Here is a 16,251-nt window from a genome sequence, read left to right on the forward strand (position 1 = left end):
TGGAGGCTGACCCTGCCCAGGGTAGCTCGGAGATATCAGATATCGCAGGTCCTGTTCCCGATCACCGCAGTACCAGGAGCCGTGTCTCTGCCCGCAGGGGTGCTGCCTTCAGTTTGTAAGAAAACGCACCACTGTGATGCACATGAGGCGGAGCACAGTAAGAGGAGGCCCTCGTGCCTGAGTGCGGAAGCTCCAGGTTCTGGTTCTCCGGCCGCTGAGCTCTGATCACCCGGGGTCCACGCGGAGGGACCAGGCGGGGCCTGGACTGTTGGAGCTGGCACGGTTCAGCAGGCTTTTCTGGTTCAGACCTGTCATTTGAGGAGTAAGGAAACCGAAAGCGGGAGGTGGAGTGACGTGCCAGTGCTAGCAGCTCCCCTGACCTCAGCGGCCTGCGGGCCCCTGACGGCCTCCTGAGTCATCTTCTTGTTTGCTTCTCTAGAGCAGTGCCCCGAGCGGACCTGTGATTGCTCTCTTGCTTAAAACTTCCCAGGGCTCCCCTCTCCCTCAGGACATCGTTTTGGCTGTGAGCCTTGAAGCCGCAGCCGTCAGGATCCCTTTGAACCCACTGCTCCCTGTGCGCTGGCTCCCCTCGCTCTGCCCTCGCTCTTTCCGGCCCTTCTCTCTGTGCCTAGAACATGCTGAGCGTTCCTGCTGCAGGGCCCATGTGCTGCTCTCCCCTCTGCCAGGCGAGCTCTGGCTGCTGCTCTTCGTTTGCATCACCTTCTTAGATTGACCTCCTCAGGCCTTCGCCTCTCTCACACCTGCTCCCAAAGCCTCTCCTGCTCATTAGCCTACTTTATTCGTTATTTTCTTGATGGCTCTTACTATGCTAGGAAGTTACTTTATTTGGTCTATCTCTCTTCCTTTCTATCTGTCTTCTCATCTCTGTCTGTCCACCTGTGCATTTATATCCTCCTTCAGGATTTGAGGGACACAAGCCGCAGTTGTATGTGTCGTGTCTGGCATCACCAGCATCTAGATTCTAGAACATGTCAGGTGCTGGTGTTGGGGGTTCTCAGACCTGGTGGTCCCCAGGTTTGGTGATTGTCTAGGACAGTGGTTGGCAAACTATGGCTCGGCAAACCACGGCTTGCGAGCCACATGCGGCTCTTTGGCCCCTTGAGTGTGGCTCTTCCACAAAATATCGGCTCTTCCACAAAATACCGACTTCTGCGCATGGGCCACGAAGTTTCAATCGCACTGTACGTGCGCATTCCTACGTGGTATTTTGTGGAAGAGCCGCATGTGGCTCGCGAGCCGCGGTTTGCCGGCCATGGGTCTAGGACAGCCGTGGGCAAACTACGTCCCGCGGGCTGGATCCGGCCCATTTGAAATGAATAAAACTGAAAAAAAAAAAAAAAGGACCGTACCCTTTTATGTAATGATGTTTACTTTGAATTTATATTAGTTCACACAAACACTCCATCCATGCCCTCCGGTCCAGTTTAAGAACCCATTGTGGCCCTCGAGTCAAACAGTTTGCCCACCCCTGGTCTAGGAGGACTCAGCATATAATCCTACTCACGGCTAATGTTTATTTCAGCGGAAGGACACAACACAAACTCAGCAAAGACAGAGGTTCGTGGGGCGAAGTCCAGAGGAAACCAGTGCAGGTCCCAGGACACGCTCAGGGCCCCGCGCCGAGTCGGGACAGCGCGTGTGGAGTGGTGCTAGGGAAGCCCCAGCCGCTCCCGGCCCAGGGTTTTTCCTGGGGGCTGGCCCCGGAGGCACCGCTGCCTCGCCTGTGCTGAGACTTCAGACTCCCAGAGAAAGCCGGTGCTCAGCCTAAGCCACACTGTTCACCTGCTCCAGGCACGGGGAGTCCCCCTTGTCACTTGGGGAAAGTTCTGTATCAGTGTAGGGAACTCTGCCACCCAGGTTCCCTGCACCAGCCACGGGTGGACCTGCAAGCAGCCTTTCTAAGGAGAGAAGTTAGGCCTGCCGGGTAGCTCCCTTCAGCACACCATCTACCAAGTGCGTAGGAACGAATGAGTCACCCAGTGTGACTGCAGGGCTGTGGAGTCACCTGAGACGCCTGGGGCCTCCTCCCTGGTCAGCAGTTCTACCCCCAGCGCCGGGAGGTGAGAGTGCTCAGCACCAGAGTGAAGGCTCTGCGAAGTCCCGCATTGCAGTCTGCAATCTTCCTCCTATCAGCCTGCCCTTCCTCCTGCCCCCAGCCCCGTGATGAGTGTGACTCTCTGGCCCCAGGTGTTGAAGCACAACGGGTCATCGGAAATCCTCAGCAAGCTGTACGACACGGCCATGGACAAGCTGGAGGTGGTCAAGAAGGACTACGACGCCCTGCGGAAGAGGTACAGCGAGAAGGTTGCCATCCACAACTCGGACCTGAGCCGCCTGGAGCAGCTGGAGGAGGAGAACCAGCGCCTGCTGAAGCAGACGGACATGCTGACCCAGCAGAGGGACACGGCCATCCAGCTGCAGCACCAGTGCGCCCTCTCCCTGCGGAGGTAGGAGGAGACCCCGAGGGCGGAGAACGGCACCTTCTGTGCTCGGGGGCACTGTCCACTGGGGGCGTGTGGTTGTCTGTGAGGCTCCCAGAGGCTTCCCGAGAGTGAAAGCAGCACAGCCGTTGTGCTTTTTCAAGCAAAAAGTGCTCATTTCCGGGAAACGTTTTCCTGACACTGTGTGTCCTGGGAGAAGTTCTTCCTCTCTTGAACAACTTTGGGGTGTTCTGACCGTCCCGTTTCCTAGGGCTCCCACAAGCCTCTCCCTTCTGTCAGTCACTTACCTACCAAATTGCAAAGTTAGTTTTCCTAGGCATCATTTCTTCCAGAATGTCCTTCTTTTTTTGTTAAGGTATCTAATCCATAGGGACGTGAGCCCTGGTCTCAGTATTCTGTGAAGTACATTTCTGCGGAATCCCAGTTCCCTGGAGCGCTCACCGCTTTCTTAGGAAAAGTGTTCTCTGGATATGAAAAGGTTTTGGAATTGCCAGGTTGCACACAGATTCAGGTGTCTGCAACGCGCGACTGCTCAGAGCGTTCACGCGGGTACTGAGCACTGGACAGAATGCAGTGTTTCCCGAACATAAGTCATCCAAGAACATACTTTTTTCTTCTTCTTCTTTTTAATGGCGCGCCATGCAGGATGGGTGTTCTAAGGAACACACTTTTGGAAATGCTACTCTGGATCCGCAGGCTCTTAACTTGCAGGGTTGCCTGCGTGGAAGGTACCTCCTGGCTTGGAAGGGCTGAGCTGTGCTCTCACACTAGCCTGGTGCCTTTGGGCCAGCCACTACATTTCCTTATTTTCTGTATTTGTAAAGTGAGGTGGATTAAATGACTGATGAGGCCACCTATCTCTCATATGCTGTGATTCCAGCATTAAAAAAATAATCATGTAGCTGGACCGTGGCAGACATCTGCTGCTGTTTCTAGTAGAGCAGGGGCATGAAGTCCTCAGTTCAACTGTTGATATTTGTAAAGGCTGAGAAAAATCCCCGGTCCCGAGCACTGCTGCTCCGTGACTTCCCTCCTGGGGGTGCGGAGGGTGACCTCACTTGAAACTTCATGCTTGACTGTCCAGCACAGCAGAGCTGACCGGGCAGGTCTCCACCCCCCACCCCCCATGTCCTGGCTGCCTTTCTCCCCAGGTTCGAGGCGATCCACCATGAGCTGAACAAGGCCACGGCCCAGAACAAGGACCTGCACTGGGAGATGGAGCTGCTGCAGTCGGAGCTGACGGAGCTGAGGACCGCGCAGGCGAAGACCGCCAAGGAGTCGGAGAAGTACAAGGAGGAGCGGGACGCCGTGTACAGCGAGTACAAGCTCATCATGAGCGAGCGCGACCAGGTCATCTCCGAGCTGGACAAGCTGCAGACCGAAGTGGAGCTGGCCGAGTCCAAGCTCAAAAGCAGCACGTCGGAGAAGAAGGCGGCCAGCGAGGAGATGGCGGCCCTGCGGCAGGTAGGGGGCCGGGCACTGGCCTCCCAGACTCTGGCAGAGCGGCGAGGGAGGGAGGGCTGCCGCGCACATGGTGTCCAGCGAGCAGCCTGCTCCCCCGTCGGAGTGCAGAGCCTCTCCGCTGAGGCCTGCGTGCTGGCTGGGTCGTGGGCGCTGCAGGAGACGGCTGCGCTCGCTGCGCTCAGTGCCGCTCTAAGCTGTGCCACAGGGATGCAAGGGGAGGTCCAGCCGCGGTCTCAGCCTGCACGGCTCACAGTGTAGGAAGAAAGTCAGGCGACACGCCCAGACACGCGTGTGCTCCATGCACAGACACTCTCACACTCAGACGCTTGGCTAAGTCACTGTTGGTCAGTCTTGTGCTGAAAGTCAGCAGATATCCCAAACACTTGCTCATTCAAGAGAAAGTTCCCAAGGCCAACTTCCAAAGCCATAGGCACCTTTGGCTAGTGAGTCAGAAGAGTACCCTCAGGGCTCTTCCTCCCAGTATCTGAGGGGTCGCTCTTTAGGGGCAGCCGGCTCCTGCTGGGAAGATGGTCTGCGAGGCTGTGCCAGAGGCCCTTCTACAGTCTTGCTTCCTGGGGGACAGGCCTCTGGGGTCGGGGGCCTGGGGCTCACTAGCATTAGAGTCAGGCCACTTAGCCTGGCTCCTGAGGGATGGGTCAGTGTGGACCCTTCTCCTCCTTCCTCCTGGCCCCTCGGCCTCATCGCTGACACCCCTCACCCCAAGTGCAGATGTGTCCTGCCGGCTCCCTGATTTGAGGTTCCCTTCCCACCCTGTCGGTTAGTGTGTGGCTGTTTAGACCTGCTGAACTTGACCATAGCAGACTTTTCCCCATTGAAATGCCTCTCCGTCCTACTCTTCTGTGTAGGTTGTTAAAGGTTGGGCGCATTGGCAGGGGATGGCGGGCATTGGGGTGTGGGAGCTGGAGCCCCTGGACCAGCACGAGGCCGGGCTGATGCCTGAGGAGTGGCCAGGGCCCTGTGAGGCCCTCTGTGGACAGTGACATCTCCTGATGCCCAGGTAGTGCGGGGGGCCGTGGATGCCAGGGGCACAGGCCCTGTGCTTGGAGTGGGCCTTCTCAGTCATGTGACCTCATATATTTCGGGGCCTCAGTTTCCTCCTCTGCAAAATGGACATGATAGTGGATAGCATCTACCTCACGTGGCTGTGGCGGTCACATGATTTAATATTGAAAACAGACTTAGATTAGTGCCCGCACAAAGTAGGAATGATTTGAATCTTTGTTATTAAGATGATTTTAGCTACTCTGTCAGGAACCCTGGGAAAGTGCTCTGTAGGCAAAAATGGGCCAACTAATGGCAATTCCATATCCAGGGAGTGAGACTTTTCCAGACCGTCAAGGTGAAAGCCGTTGTGAAAAGGAGAGTTTACTTCGATGAATTTTTTAAAAGACCGTGATGCAGGAATTTCTAATAAGCAAACAGAATGTATTAGAACATGGCAATTGTCCTAGAAAAAGTATCAACTCGTGGTTTTCACACTCCGGCCTCTGAGAACTTAAGGGTTGGGGAAATGTTATCAAATAAGGAAAAAAAAATGATGAAGAGGAAATCTTTGAAAATGACGGAGCCAGTCGGTCCCTACACTAGAAAGTCAAGGCCGATGTATCAGGCACAGAAGAGATGAGCCCGGGAGAGGACCCGGCCCACGCGGAGGGGATTTTGAAGCTAGGAGGTTAACCATGCCCTTTTAGGAATGTGGAAAGCACCGCGAAATATGAAGAACCACCGACTTCCGAGTGCTAGCATCTGGTGGCAGCCCGGCCCCCACTGCCGCACTCAGGCGTGCCCTCCAGCCGGGAGCCGGCTCCGGCTTCGCAGGGGGCATTGGCTGGGTGTCAAGTCTGCCTGTCAGCTGAGGCAGGAATCTTTTCTAGGCACCGATCCAGCCAGCGGGCAGGAGAGCCCCCGCCCCCACTGCCACCGGGGCAGGCTCCAGAGCTGACACGCTCAGTCCTCCTCTGCTTTGTGTGGCTTCGCCAGGACCACGTCCCCACTCCCCCGCGTGGGCCATTTTGGCTCTAAGGTGTGGCTGGGAGACTCTTAATCTCTGCGGGGCCTGATGGGACCGCCTGTGTGGGCTCTGCCCTTAGGCCTTTCTCCTTGGCCTTGGGTCTAGGGGGGTGAGTGTCCTGTGAAAGCCAGCCCATCCCCTCCTTAGCCTGTTGCCCCAAGGCCACCCCGGGGGCCATAGGAGATCATGGGTGGTGCTTTTGCAGAGGGAGACCTGCGTGGTGTGGAGGAAGAAGCCCAGGGGCAAGAATCTTGGAGACCTGGGATGTGGGCCCAGCCCCCCCAGGTGGACCTCGGGGAGCAGTCACTTCCTGGACCCTGAGGGTCCTCACTGGTGTAATCAGGGGCTCAGACAAGGGACCTCAGCTTCAGTTCTGTTGTCCTTTTAAAGATACCTTATTCCTCCTCTCCCCTCTCAATAAAGCCCAGTGTTGTGCTTCCGGTGTTTCTCAGAAGGAAACAGTGTTTTGGAGGTGTTTGAGATGGGCGGCGGGGGGGAGAGGTAGGCGCTGCCTGATCCCCTGGCGTTGGTCTCTCTGTCTCCACCTCCAGCCTTCAGCTCGAGATGCTTATCCGGGGCCAAAAGGAAAGACCTTTTATTGAAACCACATGTTAACACGTTTCCAATAGAAAACTATGTTAATGTAAAACATTGAGTAAAATATAAATTTAAGAAAACGTTATCAGCCCTAGCCGGCTTGGCTCAGTGGATAAAGCGTCAGCCTGCGGACAGAAGGGTCCCGGGTTCGATTCCAGCCAAGGGCACATGCCTGGGTTGTGGGCTCGATCCCCAGTGTGGGGCAAGCAGGAGGCAGCCGAACAATGATTCTCTCTCATCATTGATGTTTCTATCTCTCTCTCCTTCCTTTCTCTCTGAAATCAATAAAGAAATATATTTTTTAAAAAAAGAAAACGTTATTAAACCTAAGACTTACTACAATAAATTCATGCTAGAATAATAAGAATAATTGGTTTTATAAATATATCAAACTAAACAAATACTCGGCGCTGCATGAAAGTGGGAAAAATGCAAACTGAGGTCGTTTGGCCGACTTGGTCCCGGGAAGTGTGTCTCAGCAGCGTGGCACTGCCCCTCTCTCTCGAGTTAAGGGGTTATTTTTGTGCAGATCCCCCCACCCCCAGCGCCCCCTGATGCTGGACGTGAGAGATGAGGGGGAGTTAGAAGCCGACTGCACACGTTTCCCTCTGTCTCCCTCATCCTTGCCTCTTGGCTGAACCTGTGCGGTCGCGGCGTGTTTCAGCGGAGGCGTGCTGCTGTCTGCGTGGGGCCGGGGGAGCCTGGGTGTGCTTGTCTTCCGCACGCTTGTCACTCGGAGGCGGAGATGCAGGTCTGTTCCTCTCCTTCAGGGAGCCTGTGAGCCACAGGAGGAGTAGACACTTGCTTTATCATCTCCCCGTGTTTCCTAAGGATCAGAGGGGCACAGGGGGAGCCTTCCCTATGAGCGCTTCTAAGGGTTGGACTTGAATTTTAACGGAGCGTGTCATGCTCCGGGGAGGTGTCAGGATGCAAATGCTTCAGATTTCAGCTCTTAAATCGAACTGAGACACACAGGCTTCACCGCCAAAGCACTGCTGCCTGTTCGGACTGGAAAGCCACCCAGGATGCTGGAGCACGAAAACCAGAGAACAGAAACAGTGCTGCCGCCAGTCGGACATGATCCTCACCAGGACCTCCACCTTCACTGCACTTGGGCCTTACTTCCTTATGTGTTGTCACAGGAGCACTGTATTTTTTAGTTTTATTTTTAAAAAATTATTTATTTACTTATTTATTTCAGAGAGGAAGGGAGAGAGAAACATCAATGATGAGAGTGAATCATTGATCGACCGCCTCCTGCACGCCCCCACTGGGGATGGAGCCCACAACCCGGGCATGTGCCCTGATCAGGAATCAAACTGTGACCTCCTGGTTCATAGGTTGATGCTCAACCACTGAGCCACGCGGGCAGGGCTCACAGGGGCACCTTAGAGCGACGTGGTGGCTCTCTGAGCTACAGGCCACGTAAGTGGCAGGGTGGAGCCTGGAGCGAGCCCTCCAGGGGAGACGGTCCGCCTGGGCCCCTGAGACCTTGGCTGAGAGAGACGGGGTTCTAGTCCAGGCACTGTGTGGAGTTGTGAGAGTTTGGACTTAGACTAACGTCACTAGGGGTCTGAGCATGGCTGTGGGGCGCAAGGACACTGGGAGGCAGGGACGCAGCAGGGGGGTGGCGGGGTGGGCTGTGGCTGGGACCCCAGTGTTCCCCTCCGTCTGGCTCCAGAGAGTTCAGCCCAGCCCCAGCTCCTGTCAGGCGGATGGTACTTTCGAGCCAGAAGGCCAGTAACCTCCTCCTCTGCTGGCCCTCGCCCCACCAGATCAAAGACACAGTGGCAATTGACGCCGGGAGAGCCAACAAGGAGGCCGAGACCCTGCGAAAGCAGTGCAAGGCTCTGTGCCAGGAGCTGAAGGAAGCCCTCCAAGAGGCAGACGTGGCCAAGTGCCGGCGGGACTGGGCCTTCCAGGAGCGGGACAAGATCGTGGCCGAGCGGGACAGTATCCGGTACGGTGCCCTGGGCGGCGTGGGCTCGGGTCTCCCGTGGCACACGGGGTCTGTGGGGAGGGCCGCAGTCATTTGCTACGGGTCCGGGTAAGGTGAGAGTGTCTGGCTTCTTCCCTCCTCTCCCTGGGCGATGCCCCACTCGCCTCAGGGCATTAGAATTCCACACGTCTGTGCGTCGATTGCACTTCACCCAGGTCCTGTGGGCACAGACCCTGCGGAGTGGCCCGAGGCCAGGCTGGTTCTCAGGGGGCTGCTGATGACACTGACAGTCAGAGCTGCGTTCTCCCAGGAAGTATTAATGGGGCACCTACTGTGTGCCAGGATCTGAGGTTCCTTGAGCAAGGAGATTCTGGGAGACAGCTCCAAGGCTCCCAGGTGGTGTGATGCATGTGGGGGCCATGGGCAGTTCTGCCAGCCAGGGCAAAGGGAAGGAGGATGCATGAACGGAATTCCAGGGCCGTGAGGTGTCACTGGGCAGGGGGAGCAGGCGGGGAGTTTCCCCAGAAAGCATGGAATTCGAGCGAGAATGCAAGCACGAGTGGGCTTTTCCCACAGGGGACGACGGGCTTTGCGGCCTGAGCGACCATCATAAGCAAAGGTGTGGTGTGGAGGCAGGAGGAACATGGTGTGACTGGAGCAGGTTTTGCACTTGGAGTTGGAGGAGGCAGCTGACTGTGTCCTGAGGGCAGTTCTAAGGGCCTGAAAGGAACCCGGGAGTGGATTCCACTGGAGGGAGAGCTAGGAGAGGCTGTGGGGTGGGGTGTTGGTAGTGAGCAAGGACTTGGTAATTGAGAGTTTCTGAAAGACCCCTGTGGCCTTTTGAAGGAGAGACTGATGTCCATGCAAGCTGGCCAAGAGGTGAGGGTTCAAGTGGGGGGACTTGGGGCCATGGAGTGGGGGTACCAGCTCTCAGGGTCCTTCCAGTGGCAGGGGTGGTGCCCGAGGTGGCATGGAGCACAGACTTCCTGCTGCCACGCTGCCTGTCCCCACCTCCTCTCTGAGGAGCCGAGGTGGTCCTGAGGTCCTGGCAGCCACATGTCCATTAGCAGAGCTGTCCAGCCTGCACCTGCGCAGAGCTCAGGCCACAGAGAGGCACGAGGCATGATTCTGTCTGGTCGTGGGGTGGGGGCAGCTCTGAGAGGCCTCATGTGGGTTGTCAGGCATCTGGTTGGTGCTGGGCACAGGGCCTGCTGGGTGGGCCAGGGGAGGGTGGTCATTAACCCCCAGCACATTGAGGGTGAGGCCCTGGGATGAGCACTGGATGTTGGAACCCAGTGCTTGTTGCGTGCTAACTGGGGCGGGGGTGGGGGGGGGTTTCTTCTCTTGGGTCCTCAGTGTTGCCTCTGCCCCTCAGTGGGGTTGGCCTTGACGGCCTTACTTCAAACTCTCAAACATTCCTGTGCCTCTGGGGGCGAGGCAGGCGCCTGGTGTTCACTGCAGGCCGTGAGTGCTGCGCCCCTTACCCCTCATGGTGACCCTGCCCTCTGCCCTCTGCCAGGACGCTTTGCGACAACCTGAGGCGGGAGCGCGACAGGGCAGTGACCGAGCTGGCGGAGGCCCTGCGCAGCCTGGACGACACTCGCAAACAGAAGAATGACGTCAGCCGGGAGCTCAAGGAGCTCAAGTACGCTGGGGTGGGCGCCTGCCGGGCTGCGTGTACCTGGGAGCGAAGTGCCCACCCTCCTCTCAGGGCAGGGCCTGGCCATCTGTTCCTTCTCTCTGCCTTATTCTGTCAGTCTGTAGAATGGGTCCAAATGCTGCCTCCACGTGCAGAGTTAATTAGAAATTCTTAGACCAACCGAGACGTGGCCTGTTGGTGAGCACATGGAGGTGTGCACTGTGTGCAAAGGCGTATACGAAGGAAGGGCCTGCTCCAAGGCAGCCCATCTGGGCGCAGGCGAGCATGCATTGTCCATTCCTTCCCTCCCTCCCTCCCTCCCTCTTTCATCAACTGAACCTGCCCTGGGTCAGGCCTGTGGGAGGCACAGGGGAGACGGCTGAGCAGGCCGGCCAGGTCCCTGCCCTGTGGGGCTCACAGCACACAGGCCCGTCAGAGAGACACGTATTAAAGGAACAACGTGATGACGGTTGTGGTGCTCGCAGGCGGTTGTGACCACCACTCCCAGTCTGTCCTGCTGTGTTACTCAGAGGCCCATCTGGAAGAGGCTGTTTGGAATGTAAGACAACCCCCCTCCGTGACAGCAGAGCTCCCAGGGCGTTGTTTAAGCCTTGGTGACTCTAAGCAGGAGATTGAAAATACAAATATCAAAGGTTAAAGAGAGAAATTGCAGAGCCCAGGAGCCATCACTGCAGGCGAGGACCAGATTCTGGTTGAGGAGCAGCGGCTCTGTCTGTGCCAGGAGCTTCCCAGTGATGGAGGCGAGAGGCAGGGGAGTGGGAGTGTGCCAGCCCTGCCCACTGAGCTGTGCCCTGAAGGGAGTGCAGCTTCCCCTTCCCCCTCAGTGACATCTAACGTCAGACGAGCACTTGATTATTAGATGGAAGCCTGGAGCCTCTGGGCTTGAGTGCTCTAAGGAAAACCTCAGAGGTTGCAAAGCCACAGTCTCTCCAGGGACCCACATTGGATCTAGCAAGTGATGGGATCAAATGAAGGTGCAGCCTAGACCCCCTGGGCTTCAGTGCAGGAGGAGGTTTCCATTCTCATGGCGCCAGGTTGCGGGGCCCTCTGAAGAAGTCAGCTTCCTCTGCTTGTTCCGCACATTTGTACCTGCACCTCTTTCCACTGAGTTCTCACCGGGGATGCTAGGGATGGAGGCCGCGCTGCTGCACAGGAAGCCTGCAGCCTGCAGAGCAGCAGAGGGGCCCAGTGGGAAGGAGGAGAGGGGTGCAGTCAGATTCAGTGCCCAGCTTCAGGCTGCGCAGGGGTGGGCTGGGCTGGGGCGGGGCCCAGGGAGGTGGCATCTAGAGCTGACCAATGAGAGCACAGCCCAGCCAAGGTGTGGTCCTGGAGCTGTTCGCTGGGGCAGGTAACACGTCAGTCCAGCGTCAGCCAGGAGCCCCGGGGACAGGGCTAGTGAACTGGGAAGGTGGTATGGGCCCAGGTTTTAGGAAGAAGGACATTACATGCAAGTGATAGGACAAGGTTTCTGACTCCTTTTTTCCCCTCTTAACAGGGTCTTTCTGAGAGCTTAAGTTTTTATTTTGATCAAGTCCAGTTTATTGATTTTTTTTTTATTTCAATGCATTATGTTATGTCTAAGAACCCTTAACCTAGCCCTAGATCCTGAAGATTTTTCTCTTGTATTGTCCATCTAAAAGTTTTACAGTTTATTTAAATGTGTGTGTGTGTGTGTGCATGTGTGTGTGTACACACACACACACACAATTGATTTCAGAGAGGAAGGGAGAGGGAGATAGAAACATCAGTGATGAGAGAGAATCATTGATCATCTGCCTCCTGCACGCCCCCTAGTGGGGATTGAGCCCACAGCCTGGGCATGTGCCCTGACCAGGAATCAAACTGTGGCCTCCTGGTTCATAGGTAAATACTCAACCTCTGAGCCACACCACCAAGGATATAATTTATTTTTTACATATAAATCTGTGATGCATTTTGAGTTAATTTTTAAGTAAAGTATGGTGTTCAGGTTGAGATTCTTTTTTTTTCCATGATGTTCAATGGCTCCATCATTAGCTGAAGACCACCCTTCCTCTGTTCCCTTACGTCTGCACCTTTTGTACTTGGTGGGGCTGTTTCTGGATCCTTTCTTCTGTTTCATTGATCTGTGTGTCTCTCTTCCTGGCGGTTCCCCCCAGCCTCGAGTCTGTAGCTGTAGAAAAAGTCTTACATTCGAGTAGAGTGTTTCTCCCACCTAATTCTTCATTTTCTAAATTAGTGTAGCTGTTCTACTTTTTTGCCTTTCCCTATAAATTTTAGAGTCGTCTTGTCTGTACCTATGAAAATGTCTTGTTGGCATTTTCATAGAACTGCATGAAACTTCTAGATAAATGTGAGAAGAATTTCTGAGTCTTTTAAAAATAAGTATAAAAACTCACTGAAATCCAAGCAGCCTGAGCCTGGCACTGCGGATTTATTGGGCAGCTGGCGTGAAGGACAGATGAAAGCCCATTGGCTTTGAGTGGTCCCCTGGTTTCCAGGCTGTGACTTGGGTGGGATGTTTCGCCTCTCACAGGGCCATGGCCATGGCCATGGCTCCCTCTCTTCACAGGGAGCAGATGGAATCCCAGCTGGAAAAGGAGGCCCGATTCCGGCAGCTGATGGCCCACAGTTCCCACGACTCAGCCATCGACACAGATTCCATGGAGTGGGAAACGGAAGTTGTAGAGTTTGAAAGGGAGACGGTGAGCTTCCTTCGTGTCTTTTCTGCCCGTTCTCCTGACATGAAGACTTTGGATGCCCTCTCTCAGTGTCCCAGGGTCACCAAGGCTAGTGTGGAGGCTCAGCTTTTCCTCCCGGGGCACAAATGCATCCTTTCCCTGCACTTGCTCCCGCTGGGTTATAGCAGATTGTTTCCTGAGTCGCCTGGTGGATGCGGACACGGCACACGGAACAGAGCGGGAGGAGCCGGGCCCGAGGGGTGATGCTGGTGGTGACGTGTATCTGAGTGGCCGAGAGGGGCAGGTGGTAGCAGCTCAGAGGCTGCTGCTTGCGACCCAAGTGCCCCGTCAACCATGGCGAAGGGACAGTCCCACAGTCGAGTGAGTGGCTTGGGGTTTACAGCCACGTGTTTCTCATCACTGCTTTGTAAAGTGTGCGGCGGCTGCTGCTGTTTCGACAGGAGGACATTGACTTGAAGGCACTGGGGTTCGATATGGCGGAAGGTGTGAATGAGCCTTGTTTGCCCGGGGACTGCGGCATATTTGTCACTAAGGTGGACAAAGGAAGCATTGCAGACGGCCGCTTACGGTAAGAGTTGAAGCCCAGGTTCTGAGGGAGGGTGGGCCCCCACTGGCTTAGTGAAAGGCCCCGGAGGCCAGGCAGCAGTTAAATGAATGCATCCTGGTTGCGTTTCTGGGTAGAAAAGGGCTCAGGCCGTGTATGAGAGTGTATGATGTGCGTTGCATGCTCATTCCATGAAATACCAATGATGAGAAAATAGTGCTTACTGTGTGCTCATTGCTGGTTTAAGTACTTTACATAATTCATTAATCTTTACAATCTTGTGAGGTAGGTGCCACCCCATTTTACAGATGGAGACACTGAAGCCCCGAGGGGTTAGGTCACTCATCTGGTAGGTGGTGGAGCCAGGACTTGACCCCGGGCAGTCTGGCTCCAGCACCTGTGAGCTTAACCGTTTGGCCATCCTGGAAGGACCTGCTTTCTGGCATTGGGCTCCCCGGATGGGAACAGTTGAGCGGCTCACTGGTCCCAAGGCCTGCGTGGGCTCTGAGCGGGCTGTCCTCTGCAGGGTCAATGACTGGCTGCTGAGGATCAATGACGTGGACCTCATCAACAAGGACAAGAAGCAGGCCCTCAAGGCGCTCCTCAACGGGGAGGGTGCCATCAACATGGTCGTGCGGCGGAGGAAGTCCCTGGGCGGGAAGGTGGTCACGCCCCTGCACATCAGCCTGAGTGGACAGAAAGGTAGCGGCCCCTGACGGGGGCAGATGCTTCAGGTGGCAGGGGTCCCCTCCTTGTGTTTTCGGGCGCACTTCATGCCCAGGGCTGAGGTGCTGATGCTGCTTGAATGCAGCCCATGCGCTCCCCCGACGTGGGGCCTCTGGGTCCTGGGTCCTGCTTGTCTGAGTCCCTCCCCAGAGCCCACGTGACTGAGCGCCTGGGTGGTCTGGCCTGGGTGGGCGCTGGGATGGACAGGCGCTTTGTAAGAGTGTCTCCCAAAGATGAGGCGGGACAACCAGGGGCCATGTGACCTGGCGGGGTTAACTGGGGGCACCTGTGTCCGCCCTGTGGTCCAGACAGCGGCATCAGTCTGGAGAATGGAGTGTATGCTGCCGCCGTGGTGCCCGGAAGCCCCGCCGCCAAAGAGGGGTCTCTTGCCGTGGGGGACAGGATTGTGGCGGTGAGTCTCCAGGATGGCCGTCCGCTGTGCGTATGGACAATTAGATTCAAATTTGGGAGGTGTGAACAAGACGTAACAAACACAGTTTTTATATTTGCCCTTTTCTTTAAATGTGAACATTTAAATGTGATTTTTTTCCTTCTGATAGTATGTTTCTATTTACTGTAGAAAATTCAGAAGTACAGAAAAGGTTTAGGAAGGAATAGATAACCTTTGTTCACATTTTCACTGTATTTCTCTACAACCTTTATTCTGTATATGAATGCATAGTGGGGCCAATTTAAAAAAATAAGTTTTTAGAAATCTTTTTTATTTAATATTTTATCCATTTCTTCTAAAATTTCTTTCTTTCTTACCAAAGTAAGACCCTTTTGCCGTAAGATATTCAAGCAATACCATCGTGTGTAAAGTGGCGGCCCCTCTCCCTGTAATCTTGCTGCTGGAGGCATCTCTACCCCTTTGGGGATGTGCTCCCTGCCAGGCCACAAGTGCTCACACAGACAGATATCCGTTGTGGATACCTTTCCAAGTCGGTCCTTCCTGTTCTTGTCCACCTCGTGGTGGTCAGCTGTGTGGCCACCTGTAGTTTACATTGTCCCACAACTGATGGACATGGGAGTTGTTCTCAGTTTCCGCCATGGAAACAGGCCTGCATGGACGTCACCTGGTGCAGCAGCCGCTGTGGGGGACTTAGCAGACCCCTGGTGACCGCACCCGCAGTGCGCGGGGGCTGAGTCACAGGGCAGCACGCTCAGTCTTTGTCAGTAACTCTTTAAAAGTGAAGGCGTACGCGTGTGCACCACCCCCCCCCCCCCCAATCCAGTCCTGCGACCGGCACAGTGGCAGGAACTCCTCCAGTTCTGGACGCCCCACCGACCAGTTCCCAGCCGGTGGCAACCATGGCTAACAACTCACTGTGTTTTCTTCCAGAAATGTTCAAACCATGGGCATCTCTCACTTAAACACACACAGACGGGATCATCACAGACCGACTGCTAGCCTTGTTTTGTTTGTGACGCGTGCCCTGCGCTGCTTCCTCGCTGCGTCTGGGTCCTGGGTCCTCGCAGTAACTGCGAGTTCCTTAGCGGCAGCAGCACAGGCTGTTAGCTGGCCCCCCAGCCCCCAGCGGAAACTCGGGGCATCTTTGCCTTTACAAGCCGTGCTGCGTGGCACCTGCTGCATCCTTCCTTCCACGGGGCCCCTGAGAGTGTGCCACGGGGGTTGTTCCTGGGGTGGGGAACTGCTGGGTCAGATAAGCATTTAACATTTGAGACGACCCTCCCCTGTGCCCTCTCAAGCCCTGGCCTTTCACCCCACCTGCAGTGTGCATGGGAGCTCCTCTCCTCACAGCTTTGCCGGTGTTTTTCAGATGTGGGGGCTCCAGATGTTAAAAGCAACATGGCCATTGTGAAAAATTTCAAGATAAGGAAAATTTGTAAAGAAAAAACAACCCAATTAATCCACCACTCTAAAAGAATCCCTCTGTGTATATTTTTTAAGCTTTTGACCTTGAAATAATTACATGCATAATTATAATTCAGTTATAATATTTCATAACTAATATTTAAAAAGTAGTAGAGGGAGGTTCCTATATACCCTTTACCCAGTTTCCCTAATGGTTATATCTTACATAACTGTAATATTAAAACCAAGTAGTTGATACTGGTACAGTCGTTTTATCATGTTTAGGTAACCAAAAAAAAATCAAGACAGAACTGTTCCATCACCACAATC

The 16,251-nt window shown here is 55.0% G+C and overlaps 1 protein-coding gene across 1 annotated transcript in view; it reads left to right on the forward strand.

The window, feature by feature from the left end:
- Nucleotides 1-16,251, forward strand: part of DLG5 (discs large MAGUK scaffold protein 5) — a gene marked incomplete at its 5' end in the record, with an annotated part of 72,045 nt that overhangs the window by 31,265 nt on the left and 24,529 nt on the right. The window contains 8 exons of the mRNA XM_081105191.1: nucleotides 2,209-2,468; nucleotides 3,614-3,926; nucleotides 8,331-8,515; nucleotides 10,014-10,139; nucleotides 12,706-12,838; nucleotides 13,276-13,403; nucleotides 13,906-14,081; nucleotides 14,414-14,517. Of these exons, the coding sequence (XP_080961317.1) occupies nucleotides 2,209-2,468; nucleotides 3,614-3,926; nucleotides 8,331-8,515; nucleotides 10,014-10,139; nucleotides 12,706-12,838; nucleotides 13,276-13,403; nucleotides 13,906-14,081; nucleotides 14,414-14,517 (1,425 nt within the window). The remainder of the gene's footprint in view (nucleotides 1-2,208; nucleotides 2,469-3,613; nucleotides 3,927-8,330; nucleotides 8,516-10,013; nucleotides 10,140-12,705; nucleotides 12,839-13,275; nucleotides 13,404-13,905; nucleotides 14,082-14,413; nucleotides 14,518-16,251) is intronic.

Source organism: Myotis nattereri (assembly GCF_964212035.1).
Source record: "Myotis nattereri genome assembly, chromosome: 13".
In the NCBI taxonomy this organism is placed as follows: domain Eukaryota; kingdom Metazoa; phylum Chordata; class Mammalia; order Chiroptera; family Vespertilionidae; genus Myotis; species Myotis nattereri.